The sequence below is a fragment of the Cyprinodon variegatus genome, unplaced genomic scaffold (assembly GCF_000732505.1).
Source record: "Cyprinodon variegatus isolate N-32 unplaced genomic scaffold, C_variegatus-1.0 Scaffold1005, whole genome shotgun sequence".
Taxonomy (NCBI): domain Eukaryota; kingdom Metazoa; phylum Chordata; class Actinopteri; order Cyprinodontiformes; family Cyprinodontidae; genus Cyprinodon; species Cyprinodon variegatus.
In genome coordinates, this window is record NW_015151458.1 from 120,113 (window position 1) to 144,329 (window position 24,217).

The 24,217-nt window shown below is 39.3% G+C and overlaps 1 protein-coding gene across 2 annotated transcripts in view; it reads right to left on the reverse strand.

The window, feature by feature from the left end:
- Positions 1–24,217, reverse strand: part of prtg (protogenin) — a 28,701-nt gene continuing 4,484 nt past the window's right edge. The window contains exons 3-19 of one of the 2 annotated variants that reach the window (XM_015399370.1): positions 17,462–17,606; positions 17,082–17,215; positions 16,639–16,935; positions 16,389–16,548; positions 15,819–16,066; positions 14,624–14,788; positions 13,338–13,643; positions 12,698–12,886; positions 7,486–7,581; positions 7,199–7,385; positions 6,703–6,830; positions 6,425–6,595; positions 4,945–5,124; positions 4,741–4,864; positions 4,499–4,640; positions 4,248–4,361; positions 1–3,567 (exon numbers count right to left, since the gene is read on the reverse strand). In XM_015399370.1, the coding sequence (XP_015254856.1) occupies positions 3,199–3,567; positions 4,248–4,361; positions 4,499–4,640; positions 4,741–4,864; positions 4,945–5,124; positions 6,425–6,595; positions 6,703–6,830; positions 7,199–7,385; positions 7,486–7,581; positions 12,698–12,886; positions 13,338–13,643; positions 14,624–14,788; positions 15,819–16,066; positions 16,389–16,548; positions 16,639–16,935; positions 17,082–17,215; positions 17,462–17,606 (3,155 nt within the window). In that variant the 3' untranslated portion in view covers positions 1–3,198. The remainder of the gene's footprint in view (positions 3,568–4,247; positions 4,362–4,498; positions 4,641–4,740; positions 4,865–4,944; positions 5,125–6,424; positions 6,596–6,702; positions 6,831–7,198; positions 7,386–7,485; positions 7,582–12,697; positions 12,887–13,337; positions 13,644–14,623; positions 14,789–15,818; positions 16,067–16,388; positions 16,549–16,638; positions 16,936–17,081; positions 17,216–17,461; positions 17,607–24,217) is intronic. The other variant, XM_015399371.1, reaches the window with a different exon arrangement.

A 24,217-nucleotide genomic window follows, 5' to 3' on the forward strand; every position in this document is an offset into this window, starting at 1 on the left:
ATTTTATTTAAACTGAGAATCAGAATTTTTGATAGTAAGGCAATTGTCTAAACTCTTCTTTCTAAATAATTTCCCAAAAAGAAACAACTTGCAAGTAGTTTTAATGACAAACATAACAAAACAACTGTAAATATCACATAGCATATTAATTAGAAAACAATACATTCAATTTCAAAGCTTGAGACCATTTTATTTTTCTGATTGAGGAGTGACTGTGGGTCCCCCTGAGTGAGACTGTAAATGACCCACAGTGCTCCTACGATCAGAAAAAAGGGAAAAGAGAGCGGGTCACTGAGTTTTTTCCATTTAAATTCACTTCCTCGGACAGGAACATCATTCCAACATAATACCTTTAATGGGATGAAGAGCAGCAAACGTTCTGCACTGAAAACTAAAATAGGACAGATCAAACATCTGAGGTAGCACTTGTTCACCTACATATGCTTTAAAGGACCCAACTATGACCTCTGTGGATACATAACAGTTATTTATTTGTTTGAAACAAGGAGGTTATCTCTGTGACTGCATAACTTGCTTTATAGAGCTGTGGAATTAGAAAAAAGTCAAAGGTTGTCAGATCCAAAGTTGGGTCCTTTAAGCCTCATAAATACATGAAATACAAAGAAATTGGAATTAAAACAAACTGTTTTTTTTGTGTGAAACAACATTTTCAACTGATTTAAAAAGCGCAAAAAAATCAAATCAGAAATAAAGACTGTTTACAGAATGCTCTTTCACAGAAAAAAAACGCATTATAAAGACAAAAACAACATTAAAACACTGATAATAACGGTTGACACGATGATGGGATATAATCTGAACTTTGGGCCAATATGCAGCGGTGAGGATTAGGAAATAAAATCTTTGGTTCATATTGTTTGCCTTTGAAAAGAAATTAAAACTGATTGTGTCTCTTCTCTTCTCATATGATTGAATCCTCTGCAGAGTCCTCTGATTAAAAACACAGAAGCACGACAAAGCATGTGCACCCACACTGTCTACATTATCACCAGCCACAAGAAACACTCCGTTTATTTTTTGTGACCTCTTTAAAAAGATACAATATCAAAATATAGACAATAAATCTGAATATAATCACATATTTAAACATTTATTCTATTGAATTAAGTATTCTCTTTAAATTACTGTGAGGGACAATTATAGGGGGCACATTTCCATGCAACTGCGCAGCTGCAACACAGATACTAATCAATAAAATCTTTTAAAATCACCTACATCTGTTTGCAACTGCTTATGAGGAACTCAGCAGAAGGAAAATGTAATCAGTGTGCATAATTTTGATTATTAAAAATCCCTCCATTGAAGCTGGACACTTCCTCAGAGTTTCAGCCCACGACCCTCAGGACTTATTGGTCGCAGGCCAAGGCCACTAATGTGCAAGGCTTTGTTTGAGGAGAAGCACCTCAGCTGATCTCTGAAGCCACCATTCCTCTTTGGTCTGTTTTGATTACTTCTCCGTTCTCCAAAGATCAGCTGAGATGCCTCAAATAGAACAAAAAAATCAGCAAACAACTCTTTGGGTATTAGCTTCACAGTCACCGCTGCATATTTGCCCTCAGCATAAACTACGTGGCGGACAAGTGCTTATCATCACCTAGGCTAGCAGAGGAAACAAACTATAAAGTTACTACGCAGTGTACTCCTCTAAAGTACAGCATCTTCTAAGAAAAATAGACTTTTTTTTAGAGGTAAAACATTTCAGTGTTCATTCTTCAATTCAGTCTCTGATTAAACACTTTCCACTACAATCATTCTTCATGTGTCGCATCCTCACATGGGGCTCCTCCCTCCCACATTAAGGCCAATTATTAAAGCTTTTCTATTCGGATATGCTGTTGCAAGCACTTCTGGTGTGAATGTTTACACAAATCAAATGAACACAGGAGCTTGTAAAAACACACACTGCAGGGGGGGGGGCTCTATCTAACGTCTGAGCTGCAGGATCACAACGTTAAGAGGTACATTCAATACATTTTCTATAAAAGCAACATAACAATAAAACAGTTCAGTACTATGATACCCTGTCAGTTCACCATGTAATACTACATGATTTTTTTAAACTTACTAAACCTTGTTCCCTGAGTTTGAGAAAAGAAGAGGACAATAAAAGCAACTCTTAAACGAGGTAGTATAAAACACGAACAAAAAAAGGGGCAGACTGCATACCGACATGCAGAACACACGCTGACATTCATCATTTCTCTCACACCCATCATCAGTAACGGGGACAAAAATGAACACATATATTATTAATACTGGCTCAGTACCTCAGCAACATCTGAGGGGGTGAAACTAGAAAAAAAGGGTGTGTAGTTTAAAAAAAAAACTTCATTTCCACACACCGGGTGGAGCGAGAGGAGGTAGCTGCAGTGCCCTTATCATTCGCCAAGTCCAACACAAACTGACAACATAAAGGGGATTACTAACAGACAAAAGAGTCATCAGGAAGTACAAGCGGTGACGCTGAAGCAGCGCATCACAAAAAACAAAAGAAGAAAAAAAAAGGAGTTATTAAATATTGAAGGTTTGCCCTTAGACAAACCGAGGTAGATAAATCAGCAAAAAAGGATTCACACTTCCCTTCTGCTCCAGTGATAAACTCTCATAAATAATCTCCCAAATGCCTCATTTTTTTGACATTCAAGACGACCTTTTTAACATTCATGGTGGGTGAGATTTTTGTTCCAAAACATACTCAACACACAAAAAAAAACAAAACAGACAGAGAGTAAAGAAAAAAAAAATCACTTTTGTTTTTGTTGGCTTCCTGTAGATAATTTAAAGAAGCAACAAAACAGAAAAAAATGCAAGCTCACACAACTCATTCACGCACACTTTCAGTCATTGTGATCATTTTAGCAGGCGTTTCTGGTCATTTTCTGATCATCTAAACCCAGCAAAGCGCAAGGGTAACATAAACTCAGGTATCATGTTTTTCCCAGATAAACTCATATTATTGCTGTGTCATCAGTGGAGCCTCCAGTGGGACTCTGGCTGGACTTTGTTACCATTGTCTAAGTAAAGTATTCACAGGTTGGGAGCTCATAATTACCAAATAATCCAGATGAGGCAAAGAATGTGTAAATCTACTTTTCACCTGCACCACATACACTCCCTCACTACCTCAAATACACTCACACCTACATTCAGCCTCACAGACTCGGCTACACACTGATTTCACTCTGAGAATATCTCTGGGCTGTAGACGCCATCAACAGACCCCTTTAATTTCAGCTCAGCCGGACTCCTCGCCAACGACTCGCTTGGCTCTGTAGAAGGGCAACCGCAGTCCAAGTCTCCGCCGTCCTCCTCCGTCAAAGACGGCGGGCGGCTGTTGGGACCTGAGTTGGTCAGCTCCGTCTCGTCATGAGAGAAGCGTCCCGAGTCTCCTGTTTCGTGGCTGCCCTCGCTGTTGGACGATCCTTCTGCGTCGCCAGGACGGCCAAGCAGCTCCTGCATGGTAGTGGAGTGGTTTGAAGAAAGCTCTTCTTTGTAGGTCAACACCGTGGCTCCTGGTAGGTAGGAAAGTGTGCCATTCCTCTTGTTCTGCAGCACAGAAAGAAATAATTTTTTAAAGTGTGTTGAAAGAGACAATGTTCCCGGTAAAAAAAATACTAACTTGGAGTTTTAAAAACCAGATTGTTGTGAATTTTCACCTTATCCCAACTGTATGGTTGCTTGGTTACCTTCAAGCTCTACTTCACAAAATAGAAAGACAGTAGGACCTCCGCATACAAACATTTCTTTTGTAAAATGATGAAATTAAGCTAATCCCAACCCCTCACACCTTTGCAGAACCTTTAAAATTCCAGTTATTAACTGTTGGGTGGAGAAACATCAAGTAACACTGTCATCGGTCCTGTCATCAAACCTATCACCATAACACTAACACAGTTCAGCAGCAATGAAAAAAACCAATAGTTAAGGAGAGCAATTTACTACAAATATATCAAAACCAAATATTAGTCTATGATATGTGAAGATCACAATGAGTCGTTTCAATTTGCGGGTAAATTCAAGATGTTAAGAGTTCACTCTTTACATAAGGCTCTGTCTGTCACAAGATTCTTCACTGATACAACCGTTCCCAAGAGACCAAAGTCGCTGGAACTGGAAGTATTTTAATGACAGAAGTGGAGAAAGATTAATGTTCAGGGGTTTGGAAGATTTGAAGTTTGGATTTAGAGTTTAACTGTAGTTTCCAAAAGTCTATTTCTTAAACCTACCTGCAAATTTATGCTGTCCTGTTTCCCTTCACCTCTAAAGAAAGACCATTTCTTCTTCTTGTCAGTGCTGGACTGAACAGGCCCGTTAGAATTTATGATAAGATTGGTTCCACCCTACAATAAAAAACATTTTTTTTTTACTATATCTAAAATGAAGATTACATTATCCTTGATAATAAAGAGGAATTTAAGAAGTTGCTTAACAACTACTGTGGAAACGCATCAGGAATCTCTCAGCAGACTGCTCTTACCTTTGCATCAAGGAAATGACCTTGACTCATCATAGGAATGCTCACTTCAGCGTTCTGCACTTCGCCCTCAGCTCCTACATGTATTGCAGCTGCACCAGATGTGCGTAATCCTTCTCTGTAGGATTTCACAGCTGATAGTTTCCTGCAGGGAAGTAAAAACATAGCATGACGCTTCAGGAAGCTTGAAAAATAAGGGGGGGGGAAAACGGGTGTAAGTCACAGCTTTGGGAGCCACTAAGTACCTGTTTTTTCCTCTGCACACAATGATGAACGCACAGATAATGATGCAGGTCAGAGCGATGCAAACTCCCACACTGATACCTGTCATTGACCTTTGGTCCAGGTGATAGAAGCCATCAGAAAAACCTGAAAGGGATTGATTACAACATGAAGCAATGTAATTCCTCCTAACATTAGAGAGAGTTTGCTCTGTGGGGTTCACTGACCTGTGGAGTGAGTGGAGCCACTGGAGAGTCCAACATGGTGACCATTAGAGGTATCTGTTTTCACTGTCAGCTCCACGACGTTAGAAAATGGTCCATCTCCCATGTCATTGGATGCAGAGACTTTGACCAGGTAAACCTGTCCTGGACTCAGGTTCTCCAGCAGCGCCATGGTGATGCTCCCTGTGGGTAGAAGATGCTCTCTATGAATAAACCGTTGTAAATGATACGCTTCTTTTTTTTTTTTTTTTTTTTTACAGCTCCAACTTGCTTACTTCAGGCTTTCGACAAGTGAAACACAAGAAAACAGAGAGAGATTCTTAAAAAAATGTATTTTAATAATCTATCAAAGAGCTTTCAGGGGTTAAATGTTCAAAGTATACATTTAATATTTTGATATTAAGTTTCCACAGCTGGTCTTAAGTTCTACTAAAGTAAACAGACTTAGTTTAAAAATTCAAACATGTTTTTTTTTTTTAAGATAACAAACTAAGATTATTAGAATAATAAGATAATATACAATTCTAAACAGCAAAGACAAAAAGCAATCAGAAATAAATATACTACAATGTAGATTATGGCCATCCTCACAGAAAGAAGGTAAAATAAAAGCTGGAGGTCAGGGGGGTCAGAGCTGTCCACATTCCCTAACTGCTACCACCCTGCTTGCTCTCCACCAGAGGCCATGCAGGGGCTGTAGGGAGGTGGAAACTCAGTCTGGGGTAAAATGGGGGCAGGGCTGAAGGGGTCTTTGTGAAAATCTTACTTTTGACCTCTTACCAGTGGCAGAGGGGGGTTGCCTGTGTGTTTCCTGGGGCCATCTCCCCTTAAAAACACCTCTGCTGCATCACACACCAGACAGCAGATTTCTATAACCAAACTCTACTTTCCTAATTAATTCTCCTCACATGCAGCAAGAATGACTTTATGTTTAACACCTTAAGAGTTATTGTCAAAATATCAAGAATCAATGAAGATTAAAAGGAGTAAACAATGCAAACCCAAACCTTTTATTCTTATCACATAAACCTATTTTTATAATATTAGAACAAAAACAGGGCTCAGCCTGATGGATATATTTCTTATGTAAAAATATAGGAAGAACGAAGCATTTGTTGTTGTGTTGTTAGTTACACCTGCAAACTGGAACACCAACAAAAAAATTGTGAATAACAGTGAAGTTGAAGGAAGGGTAAATAAATGGTTAGATATTTTTTTATCTGTATATGTAATTAAACTGTCATGCTGGAATATTGGAAGCTTTATTGAGAGAGGAAGCCAAGAGGTTACAGGAAACTCTGGAGAGGCCGTGGAAATCTACAGCAAAAGGTGGTTCTACAGTGAAGAAGATGCTAAAAAGCAATTCATTCATGTTCTTCAGCCTCACCACCAGCTGCTATGTACATGTACAAAAAAAGGCTTGTAGATTTAGCATGAAGCCTTACACACGTGTACGTTTATCTTCATTCACTGTTCTACCTACCTTCTCTTTGCAGCACCTGCCATTTACCAGCAATCCAGGCGTTTCGTGAGGCATACAGTATGGTGTAGTGGGATACAGCTACGTTTGGTTCATCTGGGAGTTTCCATGAAACGAGCGCTGTGTCCTCGTCAATCAAAGTCACTTTGATGTTGGAAGGAGGTAAAGTAGGAGCTGACAGGTAATGCAGAGAACAAACTCAGGATGTGTAGTTGTACCATTAGCTGAAAACCTAATGTGAGTCATTTTAGCTTTAAGTAACAGTTACATTTCAAACTTACCTTCAGGGAAAGTGCTCTGATAAACCACAGGGCTCCAGGGGCTGGAAAGCTGGTCAATATGAAGGCGTACAGCAAATTCATACTTAGTGTTTGGCTCCAGATCACGCACAAGAAGCCTCTGTTCACCTCTACAGAGAGAAGACATGACAGGTCAGTAAACCTCCATCCACCATCTAAATCTTTGCTTTGTTCAATTGATGACTGATATCCTTCAGCTATAAAAGCTGAGTTAGACAAATGTCCAGCAGATGGCGATGTGGAGCAGTTTGAGGGAACACAAACCACAAATAGATACCCTGCAGGATTTATGGAGTAAAAATGCAACAGTTCTTCCAAATTCAGACTAAAAAAGTTCATAAAAAGCTAAAATCACCAGTGAAAAACACCCTCATACAGGTAGTAAATATCCGAAAGTATGCTAAATATAAAATACTTTTTGAAAATGTGAGACTAAAAATAAATCAGAAGTTTTTTAAACAGGATGACTGATGCTTACGTCTGCAGATAGAGGACGAGTGAGGCGTTTTGCAGTCCTACAGGGTTGCAGCGGACAGTGTAGTTGACTGCATGGGTGGAGGTGAAGGCTGGCCGGCCCCAGTACAGTAACACAGCCGAGGAGCTGTTGGACCTGGCCTGCACGTTGTTAGGAGGCGGTGGCGGTGGCACGAGGCGATCTCGCACCGCTAAGAGAGAAATCACATTGAGAATTATTTAAACTCTTCTACTTAAGCTTAAAAGAAAAGCAAGAAAATCATAACATTTCTGGAGCATGGTAAAACTTACAGACACATCCAGGGGTGCTGATGGTCTGATCTGCTTGGTACCCATCTCCAACCGCGCTGTAAGCCAGCAGCTTGACATGATACTTCTTTCTTGGGTCTGAATTTAGAAACAGTACATTTAGTTTTGCTTTTGCTCAATATAACCCTGCCACCACTGCTATTTACTCAGAAGTAGCCACAGTGCTGTGCAAGATTTTCTCCAGCCCATAATGAACAGCGAGGCTGTTCTAAGAGAGCTGGATTGTGTGGGTGTGGGGCAAATGGGGTTTCCTGGTGTGGTGGGAAATAGTCGACACATGGGGGCTGTGATGGGACTCCTTTGGTCAGTTTTAACCCCACGAAGGGCAGCAGAACAGAGCAACTCCACTATCCATCACCCTGTCAGCCAGGGTTTTTTGATAGCAAATGACAAAGGCCTTTCTTTGGCCCCTGTCAGGCCGGGCGGTCAGTGGTCACTTTGTCTCAGGTCCTGAATCTGGGAGGGGTCAAAGAGAGAAGAAAAATCCCCAGGGAGGGACACTGCAGACGGTCAGCAGCAGTTGTGACCTTAGTGACCATGAAGACCCACTCCTCAACAATAGCCATCTGACCAAATTAACCTTTTATACCTCAAAGGCTTGCCACGCTTCCCGTTAATGCTGCATATCATTTAATATTTTAAAACAAGAAAAAATACTAAATAAATGAAGCATTTTACATCTAGTAGATGGGAAACACACATATCTGTTCCGGTAGAGGAAAAGAGAGACACTGCAGGAGGACGAGCGTGTTTCTATGGAGGCTGCAAAGTTTAAACTAAGGGTGGAGCTAATCTGCTAGCACCCCCAAGAAGTTTAAATGGAGCCACGGCAGGGCCAGCAGGTCAGGCTGAGATAAAACCCAAGAATCCAAGGGAGGTGGGACTGATATATGAGATGAGACCCTTTGTTCAGGAAACCTACTTTGCAGCAGTTAGCAGCAAAGACAATAACAGCCAGAGGATTAATCTATAACTTCTGAATGATCTGGCTGGTGATTTTGAACATGTAAAATGCTGAAACTGTCAGAGTTAAAGAAAAAGGTGACGTCAAAGCGCATCATGTAAAACCAAAGTCTCATTCTGTCAGTTTTTAACCTGCAGAGTCACCTTTTCAGAGGTTTTAGACCCCAGCATCGGACTCTAAACAGGAGCAGGCTTTTAGAGCGCACCTCTTTCCAGCCCTACAAATACAATGGGCCTGTCGTAATTATGCGCTGGAGGAGTTCTGAGAAGGGGGGGAAGCTTTGACATCTGGGCCATGACCTTTGACATGGAATCTGGGCAAGCTAAATCCTGCAAAAGGAGGGGATACACATCTCACTCTGACAGAGGGGGTGGGGGGCAGAGGAAGTGAGTGGAAAAACAGAGAATCTCACAGAGAGTAAGAATTAAACTGCTGCTTAAAAAGGATGTAGCAGCATCCTGATAAGAGACACCTCAGTCAACAGGTTTCTGTTTTAGCCTCCTGGAGTAAAACAAAAGCATGACAAAGTGACTCAGCTAGATCCTTAGATAGAAAAACAATGAGGATGTTAACGTCACCAGCCATAAAATCCCTCATAAATAATTTATCAAATGGGCCATATGTGAAATTTGACAAAATCATAAGAAAGTAGATGGTTTGTTAGTGTTGAAGAACACATTTGTGCCATACGCACTTCGCTCCTTTTTCTCTTTTTACAGCTGAAACTCAATTCTTGCTGGCCCCTGAAGTTTTGTTCTGTTGCCAAAAGCCCCCTGGGCTGCAGCAAGCCAGGCCTGAACAGGGGCCATAAATGTCAAAATCCTGCATGAGCTCCCCCCACACCACAACATCTATCATCGTCCCCACCTCCTCCTCTCTATTCAACTAACTCGCACAAATCAACTCAAAGACGGACGCCGACAAACCCACAACTTCAGCATGAAATAGCCTTTTAAAAGTAGGCCTTTTGATGTGTTTCTTTTATTCCAACTTATTTCTGTGCATCTTTAATTAGAGTGACATCAGATGTGCTATGGTGTGACATATAAAGCTACGTTGTACACACAGCACTCTCTGGTACCAACAGGTATTTAAGCCTTGGCAATAAACGCAGGTTTATCTCATGAGCCAAGCAGCATTCCCATGTGAGGAAGGGTCAGATCACTGCCCCATTTATGCCAGCTGGAGCCACTCCAACATATCCCTGCCTCTCAGTGATGGGATTTTAATCATTGTAAAAAGCTGAAACTGTACATGGCTGCAGCTCCTAACGGACGCTTGAATACATGTCTCTACTGACTCAGCAGATTCCAGCTAAAGGTTCAGAGATCAGTCGTGTTGGTAGAAAAAAAAGACTGTTTTATATGAAGTGGATTATAGGAAATATAATTAACAGAGCAGGCAGATTTAATTTGAAGCGATCACCTGCTGGAAAGGATGAGCCTCACGGATACTTACAGCAGGCGACACAGATGCAAAGCCACAGGAAGTTAAAAGGCTTTTTTATTTAAAGTACAATTAATAAAAATAAAAAATCAAGAAAGTATGAATACACTTATAAAAAAAAACAGGGACTAAGGTCTTCTAGTTAGTTTAGGTTGAGGAAAATAGCCTTAAATGTCAGGTTTAGACCTCTATGTTATTTTATGATGTTATTTTGCAAGCCATTAACAATATCAAACTATTTCTGTATTATTGCAAAAATTAACCTCTGTCCTTTATGTTTGTGCTAAGAGAGCTAGTGAGTTATCAGAGAAAATTCAGCATAATTCAAATGTTTATAAAATATGCATTAGATTATAAAAACATAGCTGGTATTGCAGATACATCATTGAATGTCTCAGGTTTGTGTAAAGTTCAAAACATAAATAGAAACCTTTAGAACCAAATGCTTTAGAGTGTCAAAGGCTTTGTTAACAGATCAAAAAATATATTTTATAATAATTTATTGAGACACTGTGTGGGAAGGATTATGCTTATGTATTTTGTATGAGTAAACCACCTGACTTATATTACTGCTCTGATTTTGTCCTTATTTAAGAAAAAGTTTGTAGATTAGATCACACCTTTACCTTGTAACATAGCTTACCTCATTAAGTATTGCATGATAACTTTTAAGGCCTCACAGATCATTAGCACAAACTAAAGAAGTGTTACAGCTGGAAGAAGCAGGAGAGAGATCTCAGACCTGCCCATTGTTTGAGCAACAACTCAGTTGGCGAAGGGATGCATTTCCTTTAGGTCCAAGCTAATAAACCCTCTTTGTGGCTCTGAAAGTCAAACACAATGAGACTCTTTGATCTTCTTGCTTCTTTAAGCAACACTGCTCAAAGCAGTCATAAAACACGTGATAAATCAGCCTCCATGGAGCAGCTTTCCACTTTTTAACACACAGCCTTGCTAGAGCCCTTTTTCACAGAGGAACAAAACAATCTTTTCAACTATTTTTCTATTATTAACTGAGCGTGTTTTGCAACTTGCTGACTCTGATTAACATTTACCACGTTTAACGTTTGCATTAAAATACATTTCATATTAACAAAAATCATCCAGGAAAAGTAATACACTAAGATATTATTATCTATGTACTTTGTATGGCTACAAAAGTACATAATTAATATTCTAAATCTTTGTAATTATGTTCACTAACTACTGCTGTAGCTGTATTAAACACCAGCAGTAATTTACTGTCTTTCTGATCCTACAATCACAGAACTTCCTGATTTACAAGTTAGCTGCTGACCACCTGGCTGACCCCCTTGGCCACAGATGGTCAGATGTCCAGCACACTGGCCTGAGCCCCCTGCTCCTCTTTCAAACAAAACAGCTAAAATGAATCTGACCTAAAGGGCCACAAAAGCTCTGATGTGCCCCAAGTTCTATTCAACAGCCAAAGAAAAGCTCCACACAAAAATACTGCTAAGAGGTGAGAGGTCATGGAAGTGGTGCTGCTCTCTCTCTCCACCCAGAGAATCTCTGCTCAACACATGACAAGACTTAAGCCAATTAATCACTCACATGTTTGGTGGCAAACAGATCAGATCACAGAGACCTAAATCTTAACTGTTTTAAGAAAAAATAAAATGTTCTCATTTTCGATATGATACCAATATTGCAGGGTTAAGTACTCATCGATAGCGATATTGATAAGATATCAGCACCAATCATACATACTTAAGTTACTTATTTTGCAGTGTGGAATATTGAAAAAGTTTGATCAATAGGTATTAATAAAAACCACAACAGTAAATATAGGTAGAACAACCAACCATGTACTATTAACCTATGGGCTACATAAACTTTAAACAGAACCAGATGAACCAGAACTGGAGTTTTTTATCAGGTTGATCATATCAGGGATTTTAAATACACAGATATTCTCCAAGCATTTATAATTTTTTGTCATGACTAACTTCAGAAATATAGACATTCTTAATATCAGAGCTGGACACCCCTAACTGTGTCTCTAAATTAATTTTTTTGGTCATTTTGGTATTTTAGTATTATAACATTTTATATTATTATAATTATACCCCTGGTAGACTTAAGTTTAAAGAAATTTAAATTGCCCAACATGACTACCTTGAGCTCATCATTTAAGATGATTTGATTTAAAATTAACATGGAAACATGCAAAACAATCCAGTTAGCAGTGGTAGGAAAGGTATGATTGATGCAATTTCTTTGAAGACTTTTCCACTGATAATTATGAAGGACATACGTAATTCTTGAATGAAATGTAAATAAACCGTTTTTCTTTTCTTTTTTTACACACTTATTCCTTTTGCACAGATTTACATAGGTTTGACAACTGCCTGTTTCGTTTTTCTTACAAACAAACTTCTTTATTCAAGGGAAATTGTTTCAATCTAACTCTTCCAGTAGTACAGGTAACCCTGAGCTTAACTATAAATAGAAAAGTTTTTTTCTTAAGAAGTACATTTAATGTTAAATGCGAGAGCTTAGTAGCAACAGAAACTTTGAAGAAGCCTCATCACAGAAAGTAATGCTGAACTGATTAAAACCAGTCAGCAAGTCTTTGGTTGATATAAAACAAAAAAGAATCTAAGTAAAAAAAAAAAAGAAAAAGAAGGATATCAGGTAACCATATTTTATTAAAGCAAAACCAAAGCCAAGTATGAGGCATGAATAAAAACCACTTGTGCATTAGTGCTTACGGAAAGACTCTGTGAACTAAACCGTATGTTGATCATCTGAAGCAAAACTCACCGAGGCCGCCGATGGTGTGTTTATAAGCAGAGGCCTGCAGCTGAAGAGGGGAACTCTCTGGCTGACTCTCCTCATGGTAAAAGAGCTTGAAGCCGCGCACACTGGCGGAGTTTCTGGGCATCAGATGCCAGCGAGCTGAAATGGTGGTGCAGTTCAGAGGCTCCAAATAAAGCTCAGGGGCAAGTGGAACTGTACAGAGACAGAGTTCAAAACATCCAGTAATTGTGGGGTTGGTGGAATTTAAAAGAGCTCTTGTGTTAATCAGAACAAACTGTGATTAAGATATGTTCATCATATTTATCTTACTACAGTACATTCATTTATTAACAGACTTCTGCCATAGGTTTGTATATAACTAAAGGATGCAGGTAATTGGATATGAAAGCCTGTTTCAGAACCCCCATTATAAAGAGATCAATTTGTCTATATATGGGGGCAGGTTGATGGCAATGCCATGGCAGTGTGGGAAATTAAGACATTTGTCATGATCGTACACTGGACTGTGGAGGCTGAAACATGCATGCTGCACAATCCTGTATGTGGGGTCTTAACATCACAAGTAGCCATCAAAAATTTTCCACAAAACTTTAGTAGTTTCTTAGGAACTGATTGAGTCTCGTGAAAAATTAAAAGGCTGAACCTTTGGCACCAGATGCCTTTGGAGTGCGGTGAGACGTCCAGGAAGATTGCTCCCCCCATCCTACACTGGTAGCAGCAACGAGTCGCAGAAGGTAGATGGTGTCGGCCTGCAAGTTTTCCAGGAGATGCTGAGTCTTCTCTCCAGGCAGATCTACTTGTGATACTGTGCTTTCTGAACTGGTTCGATAGGACAGGCGGTAGCTTGAAACCCTCCCACGGCTGAGCTTCATTGGAAGAGGCTGCCATGACACATGGATGTCAGTGGGGCTACGGCTGGTGAGGCTGATCTCTGGCGCCCGCAGAGGAACTATAAAAAGTTAACACAGAAAAACACGCTGGAGTTAAAGAGTTTTCCCTGATAATGTGCACTCATCAGTCAGTCTTGATGTCAAAGCAAATGTTTGATTACACTATTTGTTTTGTTGCACTAGAAATGTTTTACTTCACTAGTAATCAAGTAAAATTGATGAAATGCTTGAGTTTTCCTTGAAAGGTCAAACAAATACTGCTAAAGGAAGTTGTGTGATATGAATTTTACATGCTTTATAGGTCAATAAATGAAGGAAAACAACATTAACTTTGATATTTTTCTTCTATGGGGTTAGTGGGATCCATCTTTGGATTTTGAATGACAGTTTTCTAATGGTACTGCCACCTGTGGCCACAACACAAAACTGCAGCACTCTTCCGTTATCGTAGTTCTCAAGGTGTCTGAAGCAGACGTATGTGAAATGCTTGTTTGCATCATACTCTAGACAACATGTTTTTTTTTTTTATGAAATTAAAAACTTTTAATTTATCAAAAAGATAAATTTCAAACATTAACTGTCATATAGAGTTTTATATTGAGTATATAGAGTTTTTTTTTTTTTTCCAGCGGGTTATTGTAGATGTTGATAGCTGTAACAAGGATCTCCTATAGTGGTCTGTCTTACATTAGAACTGAAGACGCCTCTGACTGAAGATATGCTGTTGATGGATGGCAGTCTAATGAAGAGAACACTGATGGCTATCCTTAATGGTCTTTATTTTAACAAGAATTGCTCTTTCTGAGATCTGAGAGAAGGTTCCCATAGCCAATATAATATAGTATAACTCCAGGAGTAAATCTGCAACAATTCTTTTTTGATTTTCCCATCTGGGATGTGGTTTTTTTGTGCCTTGTAGAACATTTCCATGAATTAGAAGGAACCACACTAATGTACAAACAAAATAACTTAGTTAGCAGTTTTTTTGGTGCAAACACTTTGAAAGTTGTTTGAAAATGGTCCAGCGTGTAGGCCTCACCATCCTCAAGCGTGTGCTGGAACACGTGGTCCGACATGCGACTGGCTCCCATGGGCATGTATGCCACCACATAGAAGGTGTAGTTGCGAGCTGGCTCCAGGTCATCAATAATGTAGCGCGTGGTATCGTTTCCGATGACAACTTGATATTCCTCGTTGTTTAGTCCTAGATGCACGATTAGATTAGATAAAGAGAAATTAACAAAATCTATGATCGGTCCCAAAAATCTTGGATAAAAAAGGGTCATGTAAATAAGAAAAATCTATCATTAACTCAAATGTTTTCATCTAATACCTGCTTATAAAACAAACATATGTTATAGGCAATGCATTCCATAACAAATACGTCTATTGTCTTGATAGGTTGAATTGTTAGAATGTCCTTAAAGCCTCAATAACTAAATTACCTTCTAATCACAAATGAGCAAATTCTCATCTCTGATTTTTTTTAACAGTCCTGATTCCTGACCTGGTAAACAAGATACTTCAGACTAAATGAAAAGATTTTTTAAACAGAGTGAATGCCTCAGTGAGCATAAGAGAAAAGGCACAATGCTTTCCTTTCTGTCAGATCCAAACCCTTTTGTTGCCTCACAGAATACACAGAGGCTAATTAGTTCCTCCTTTCTACAGAGCCTCTCTGTCAACAACCTCAGGTGCAGAGTGCACTGTCAGATACTCTGTCAATGTCAACGGACAGCTTTTCTTTCAGGGAGAGAGCAATGTGAATGTGTCGAAAAAATCATTATGGAGAGATAAAATTCCCTGACAGATGTCAGGTTTTCAGAAATAAACCAGAAAGAATTTGTTTCGACCTCTTTATCCAACGTCCTGCAGGTGGTCCTTTCTTCAAGTTTAAGTCGGAAAATTTCCCTCTCAAAGGAAAGTCAGTGGCTTTGTCGTTAAGTAGTGCACAGTCTATTATATTTCTCTGAAACATTGTGAGTCTTGTTAACAATGGAAAGAGTTGCCAGGAAATCAAAAAATCCTTTTCAGCCTTTCTTCTGCATTTTCTTCAGCCAAAGAAAAATACCTTGAATCTTGAAATTCTACAAGTTAACAAACTGAAAGCTTAATTAGTTCAAAAGTTGTTTAACTCCTACCCAAAAGAGTGGGTAGCAATCTTTGATCGAATGTTTCCATATGGTTTAAATGCAACAATCAAAAAAAGAAAAAAGTATCTAGAAATGACTTACCTTCAGCTTTCATGTAGTGCACTGAATATGCAATAACTTTATCCGAGTTATACTGAGGTCTCTCCCAGGCCAGTAGGATGGCGGAGCTCGAGACAGTGTCAGCGCGGATATTTCTGGGTGCGCTCGGTCGGTCCTCTGACATCACCACGATGAGCCTCGCCGTGGACAGGACTGATCCCAGCTCATTCTCTGCCTGGCACTGATAAATGGCATCATCTTCCAGGATAATCTGGTTGATTACTAGTTTGCTAGAAGACACAGATACAGGGAATAAAACCTGCTTCTATTTTTCTTGTTCTAGGGAGTTGTCAGTCTGTAATTGCTTTAACAAGCAGTAAATAAGAGCAGGTACATATTATTGGAAAACCAACTAAAATCCAATCTACACTGTTGTAAATTATTCCCTTTCCTTTTAAAGGAGGGAAAACAGAACATTATTTAAGCAGCTTTGAACCGTAAATAGCATTTGGTAAATAATCACCTTTGCATTTGAAGCAAACTAATTGGAAGTCTCTGGGAAGTTGCTTTTAAATCCTAGAACTTATACATAAATCTCTGGTAGAAAAATACCTGTGGTACATCTTGATGCGACCATTGGAGTGAACTTTGTTTCCGTTCTTGAACCACGTTATCCTTGGAGCTGGAACCCCCTCAGCTTGGCACACGAAACGAGCCGTGCCAGCCCGTGGACGAGTCAAGCTCTCTGGCCACTCCACAAAGGATGGAGGTGCTTCATCAAAGAGCAAAGATATATAGTTATAAATCCTTTAAATGAACTAAAGGTACTTTGATCACAGCCAAAATTAAATGCTGTCTTTACCAAGAACGGTGACGTTGGCCGAAGCAACTGTGTAATTACGAGTGCCTGGAGTAGTGGCTCTACACATGTAGACTCCGCCATGTCGGGGCTTGATGTCGGTGATAATGAGGTTACCATTGCCCAGCACTTTGGTGTTGTAAACATCGATAGACTTGCTGTCTGCTCGGCTCCAGGAGATGAGGGGTTGGGGATTTCCTGTGGCCAGGCACTCGAGGATGGCACTCTGGTGCAGCGATACAGAGATGTTCTGTGGCCCAGCGATGATGCGAGGCCTCTGAGGAAGAATAGGACCGGGAGCTATGCAGAGACAAGCAGCGACATCAGTGAGTTTACCAGATGCTTCCGTACAATACAGGAGTTATTGCAACTGGATCACTTGATATGATATAATCTGATACTTTTAAACCCTCTTATCTCATTAATTCCCTTTGGTGATGACACACCTGGGGTAACAGTAAGAGTGGCTTCGATGCTTCGCCGCCGGCTGGCGATGTTGGTGGCTATGCAGCGGTAGTGCCCAGCATCTGCTCGCTGCACACCTTGTATCTGAAGAACACCACTGGGAAGGACTGTAATTCTGGATAGCAGGGAAGGAACCACATGTCAGATGTTTCTAACCAGTAGATATGGAAAAAAATAATCCACTAGAAAAGAGACTAGTTTCCCCCCCGTTAGGCTTTGACTGGAACAGACTGTTCTCCCCCTTGTCATTAGATTAATCAACAACATCTCAACCTGTTTAGCCTGTAAACAACCAATAACAAGACATGGAATGCAATTTTCTTAGCTGGTAAAAACCATCATCCATGAGGATGTTGCAAACCTGTCAGTGGAGAGGGGTAATGTGACCCGGTTGAACTCCCAAGTGATGATGGGAGGAGGGTGTGCTGTGATTTTACAGGAAAACCTGGCAACCGAGCCTTCGGACACCACCACAGACATCGGCTGGAGTGCAAAAGAGGACATACCTGTACAAATGAACATTAGAAAAAGGTACGGTCAGCTTTGCTAATTATTTGGTTAGATAGATACACAAAAAGTGTTAGAAAATATATCTTGTGTTAAATTTTTTTTTAGCTGTCCAACTTCACACTTCAATTTTAGATCAAGAAATCTTTTCAAGCAAATCTATCCTCCTACTTGGACAGATCATTTAAACAGGTCCAGTGAGGTAAAGTTTGATAGAATTTATGATTCTGGATTAAATCACTACTTAGTTTATTATCAGTTATTGCTGTTTTCTTACCTACCGCATATATATAACACTGGCTATTTTATAAAGTAGACTTATCAACTGAAGCCACATTGTAATAATGATCAAAACCATGCATAGCAGGAAAATCAATTCTACTGTTTCAATCTAATTTTAATTTAAGAGCATAGTCCTGCGTTCAAACAGAGGGTCAATTTCACCACAGTGTTGTGTATGAGGCGGCAGCCAACCTTTTTAGGAATAAATGTAGATCCTGTTTTACAGGTGGGAGCATTCTGACTGGAGTTAAACTAAACATTCAAACAGTTTTTTAGCCATAGCTGTTTTGTTTTTCTACATGTGAAGACTGGTGCTAGTAGTCCTTGTTTTAAACTTAAATCTACCAGATTTAGCTTCACTTTATACATCAGAATGACAGGGGATAAACCTGTGACATTGTAAACTATCTAATACACCTTTATTAGTGAATAAATACATGTTAAAACGTGATAAATAAAACAGAAGTAGAAAATACTGAAGGTTAATTCATTTTAATATGGCTAAACTGAATATAGAGTTTTGAATGATTATTTTACAACATCCAACAATGCCAGTCAGGGGATGTCGTGCATAGGAACATGCCGGGTTGTGCAGGAAGGTGTTGACTGCAGGAGAACAGCTACATCCTGCATGGATAAGGTTTCTCTGAAACTGAGCCTGGGTCAGCAACCAACTGACCCACAAGTAAATGAGACCCACCAGGAGCTACCAGAAAAGCCTTTTTATACAACCACAGGAAAAAAAAGGACAAAGAAATAAAAAAAAAGGGACAAAAAAGGAGAAGATTGTAGAATGGTTGTAAGAATTTAAGCTACTTTATCTGTTTATCACAAAAAATAACTCTGAGAGTTGTTGTTTCTTTGAAAATGATCTATAATTCTACATTAATTTCACTACAATGATGTTTAAAGTGGTTTTTGATAAGTTCATTGTGATCAGTGAGATATGTCAATCACTAGACATTTCTAAAATGTCATTTGTCAAAACTAATGTGCTTTCTGTGTATAAATTTAATGTCCTAGGTGCCAGACAAAAAGTAAAACCACACAAAAAGTAACCTTTTAGAACCCCATGGAAGGTCAACGTTAAAAACGGAGAGCATTTTATTAATTGACATACATAAAATCTTTATAAATTGTGTCATCTTCAACAGAGGGGTGCATGTTGCCTCTGCAAAAGGTCTGCAGAAAATTCCTAAACTGCGCTAAAAACACTGAAGTGAGTATGGGGCCAATGACGAATTTCTGTGTTTAAGCAGTGTTACCAGGTGTTATGGTGTTAAACAGCAGGGGATCTCTGACTTCCAAAGGAAAGAAAACACTCAATTATGACATTTACAAGGCTGACAGCAACTTGCCTATAAATCATGCAGACATCCATCGAGGTTGGAGAAAAACAGCAGTTTGAATAATAAATGTTTCATATGTGTTGGACATGAGGAAAACTGTGGCTTGGATCAGATTCTGGTCCAGTTTAATCACATTAGTTCAGAGCTGTTACCCCTTCAGCTTCAGCTCCACTGGGGTTGTCTGATGCAACTACAGAGGTGAGAAGAGGCCTTTAGACCCTCTTTCCCTCACCCACCCACCATGTGTTGAAGTGATATGCCTACAGGCATAGGAGATGAGCCCTTCTAGCCACCGTTTTACTTCACTATTTAGGCAAGTGACTCTGAACCGAAAAACACAGGAACAGTAGCTGATGATTTAGAAACTATTAGGGTATGCTGGGAAAAAATGTTTCAATACTCTTTGGTTCTGAGTAAAACCATGTAAAATTCTCTTTCTTTTATTTCAACATAAAAAAAAAACTTAAGTGTTTCTTTTCTACTTTCTTTGTCTTTAACAGTTCCTTAACATTAGTAAAACAAAACACATGGATGAAACTTTTGGTGAAACATTTTGACTGCATCCTTAACCAAACAGAAAATAAATACCTCTGCCAATTCCTCAAAAGCTTGAAGAAACACTTCTGACCATCTGCCCCACTCTGAATCCTCCCCTCTCACCTCTGACCTCCACAAATCACACTCAGCTCTGGTAGCTTGAAGTTTGACCACCCCAAAACCAATCCTGGTGCTCAGAGCTGCCACGCAAACGGCTTCACTTAAACCTTTACTTGAGTTCAGAGAATTAAAAATGTGAATTGTAAAAAAAAGAAGACAAGAAAAACACTTTTAAACATCGTCACGTCAAATTTAGATTTGTACAGAACTTATATTATTTGTATTAGACACAAAATATGCATCAGATTAAAGTGCAGTTAGTTTGAAAGCCCCAGCAAAGGAAAACAAAATCTGTTCATAAGCCTTTTTAGCTTATTTTGCAACATGATCACACCTCGCAGTAATCTGAAATCACCAAATTAAAGCCGTATCTACCATGACTCTCCAAGCAGCAGATGGGACTTCTGATGCTGGCCACTCAACACTCTAAAGGTCAGTGGATGGGTCAGGCCCAAACAAAGATTCCCGTGCAAATGGCAGGAATTAGTTCAGCCCTCTCTTCCTTAGTTTCCATGGTCAGCTCAAGCAGCACAACTTGTGAGCCATTATTTCTTTTTTTTGCTCCAGTATTATTTTGAATAGATAGATGATACTTGAAACCTTGTGTGTTTTATAATAATCTTTTATACATCTACAGAAATATCTCTTATTCAGCTAAACCTCATCAGTCTATAGTTTTCTGGCAGACAATAAAACTGACCAACGTTTTTAAAACCTGATGGACTGAGCTGATGGCCATTGGTTCACTGAATCAACTCCAAAACTTTCCCATTTGCTTCTACAGTGCTAAAAGCTCTCCAGTGCAGTTGTTTACCTCACGTGCTTTGCCTAGCTTGTCTGTTCCCTTAAAAAACAAACAAACAAAGAAGAACACTGCTAATCAATAAAGCGATAGTTTTCTCCTGCTGGCCTTTGTGAACTTTAATAAGAATATGAAAAATCTGGGCTGATAAGCTGCAACCAGCATGCAAAACTTTAAAAATGGCCACAAATCTATGGCTGGCTTGTTGGCAGATGTGCTTCTGCCTACAGAGCATGCAGGACAGTCCGGTGACCACTGGCCTGGCTAAACAAAGACCTATTCCCATGAGCAGCGTGACCTCTAAAAGCTGGAGTGGGGGAGCACTGCTGGAAAGACCATTCATCCCCCCCTCCAGCTCCTTATCTTTCTCACAAAGTTTTCCAATCAGTCAACAGGAGTAACCCTTCTCTGACAACAGAGGCTTCATTGTTTTTAATCTCTATATCAGATCAGACTTTAAAGTCGACCTGTACATCTGCCTCTGCTTCAAAACACTATCATCCACTGCGATGTTATGGACAACACATTAAATTGTAGCTATATTTAAACCTGTGCTGCAAGAGAGAAATATACGAATAAAAGCAGAACCAGCGCAAGCATCAGCGAATACTGTTGGATACTAATCTAACACTATTGAATTTAGGATTATATCCATTTCAGTCCGACCTTCTTCCATCTATTTACCAGCTTTAAGGAACCTTTGACCTCAGGGCCTGCCGTTCAGGGGAACCATGGTAACCTTTCGTCTCCAGCGGAGGAGAAAAACAAGATCCCTCCCTTTGAATTGTCTCCCTTTGGGGCATTTCGTCATTCACCTCGAGGTTCAAACTGTGCAGGGTTTGCTTCTGACTTATCAGGGGCTTCTAATTGTCCCATCTCAGATGCATGCCTTAGCAGCCCAATGCAATGTTCCTGAGATGACATCCTATAGGAGACACTGGGGAGATAAAAATAAACTGCAGCAGCTCCTCTGTGGCCTGTAACTCTTTTAAAGCCTGCTCTAAAATAAGCATAAAACATCTTAACTACAGGAAATCACAAACCTTTCACAGAACAGTAAAACCAGTTAGTGGATTAAGCAGAACAAACAAAAAAGGATGAAAAGATGATGTCCTACATTTTAAGCACTGTGTACCTCTGCAATCAGTAACTTCACTCATAAATACAATGCTGTTTCTACTATAGCAGCACTTATTTATCTGACCTTCCAGGTCACACAGATGTACACTTGACAAAACATATTATATCCATATGAGTTAGCACTTCTGCCCAGATATATTTAACTCCCCAACATGTTGACCGTAAAAAAACACTTCAACTGAGGAGTTATGATTAGAGATGCACCAACTGATTAGCCAGTTTCTCCCCTATTGGCTATTGAGTCAATAAAATACATCAAAACAAAGTGAAGACATCAATTTTAATCCATAACCACAGCTACCAAAGGCACGTTTGTTTACCAATATCAGCCAACGGTAGAGCATACTCATTTTGAAATATAAATAAGGTTATTCTAATTTTTTTCACATTCAGTTAAACTCAAAACGGCAACCTCTGTCAAAATACCTGCTTTGCCTTTTATTAGTTAAAGTCCTCAGAGTGAAAAAAAAGAAATTGGTAAAAATAGGATGGTGAATTACTATTAATTTAGTGCACCACCAGCTGGATCGTTCAACACCTTGATGCAGTTCATGTTGATGACATATATGGTGCTAATATTTGTAATAGTTAGAAAGTTATTGCTAAAAGAAATCTGACGTCCTTTTTTTTTCTCGCTTTGTGTGGTTTTGGTCACATGTTGCAAGTGACCAAATAAAATGGGAAGCCAACTTAAGTGGGCATTCTCTCATTGAAGATCCTCATCAATCTGAAGCCTGTTGACAAACGTCACATAGCGAAGCTCAGGTGTCACATTCCTTCTCATCAAGGCCAAATCCCAGCCCACCTTTGAGCTCTATGACCCAATGTTTAAGGTTACCCTCTATCAACACTGTCTTCCTCAAATGACAGCCAGGGGCTTCGAATTATGTGTAAAGGGTTAAAAAGCTCCCACAGCCCAATAAACCATGTCAGGAAAGTCACCGCTGAGCTGCACACATGTCCTCACATCCGTTTATACGCAGAGCCTCTGGGCACTAAAGCATGTGGATCACAATCTTCTCATTTGTTCTAAATAACTAGTGGTCATTTACTGCTAATCAACTTCTAAACATATTATTAGACCTTTCAGGCTAAAAACAACCCATTAAACAAAACAAAAAAACCCAAAAAATTGTATCTCCATGCGTGATATGCCAAGGGTGTCAATTCAACTTTTTCCTTTCTGATACGTTACCGATATCACATTTTTAAGTGCTGGCTGATACCAATATTGCTCCAATAGAATTTCAGCACAAACCATACACACTTTTCCTACTTATCTTTGACAGTGAAATACTATAGAATTGCTGAGAATATTATTGTTAACCAAAGGGTTGCATAAACTACAAAATTTAAAAATATAGCAAATATAGCCAAAAAACTACTATCGGATTATGTCAGCATCTAAAATTTGTGATATTGGCCTGCTGATAGAAACACTATGCTTCTGTTTAAAGTTTCTTTAACCCATTGGTTAATATGACATGGGTCAGTTGTTTTCATAGGTATTTTTGTCCACTGTTTTTATCTGTCTTAATATTGACACTTGATCTAGCCTTTTCTAACATTCTACAGTACACAACAAGTCATTAAAGTAATAAAAGCTTAAATTTGCGCTGATATCATATTGGTCAATTCTCACTATTGGTCATTTCTCTAAGCTATAATATCAGCATCGTATCAGAAAGGAAAAAGTTGTGTTGGGACATGTAATTATAAAGACATTTAATGACAATAGCAGCCATTCAAAATGGCCCTTCCCAGTCAAAAGCCAGCCGAATGGCAGCAAAATCCCTCCAACTTCCAGCCACTGGCCTTCTCCAAGGTATGCATATTTTTTTACTCTGACACCACCCTTTCACTGAATTACAGAGTCTGACTAGGCGATAACGCTTCTCTTTAAAAATTAATGTCCTAAAATCATGAAAGAAAGAATATTTTAGACTTTTAAAAAGGAATTGTAGGGGACTAGCCAAGGAGAAACCAAGAGCCTATCAGGGAAAGTTGGGAAATTTAGAATGGATACTACTATATAAGACCAGAAGTTTGAACATCTTATTTAGACTGTAAAAAGGGCAGTGTAGTGTAGCATCTGCTAGCAGAGTAGCATGCAGGTACCATCGTATACACAACAAATTATAGCGGGATGTTTTTGAATCTTTCCATGAATAAGGCTGTTATCAGAGAAAATGCACATTGATGTCCTGTGTACAAACAGTAGAAACACAAAATTTTTTGCCTGTTTTAACAAAAAAAAAAAATTTGCACATGTCCCACTGCAACTTATCTTTCCACCTATTTAAGGACAACCAATTGCCCCTAGAGAATCTCCTTTCTTTTGTTAATATGTGAGGCAGAGAGGACAAAAACAACCAGAGTG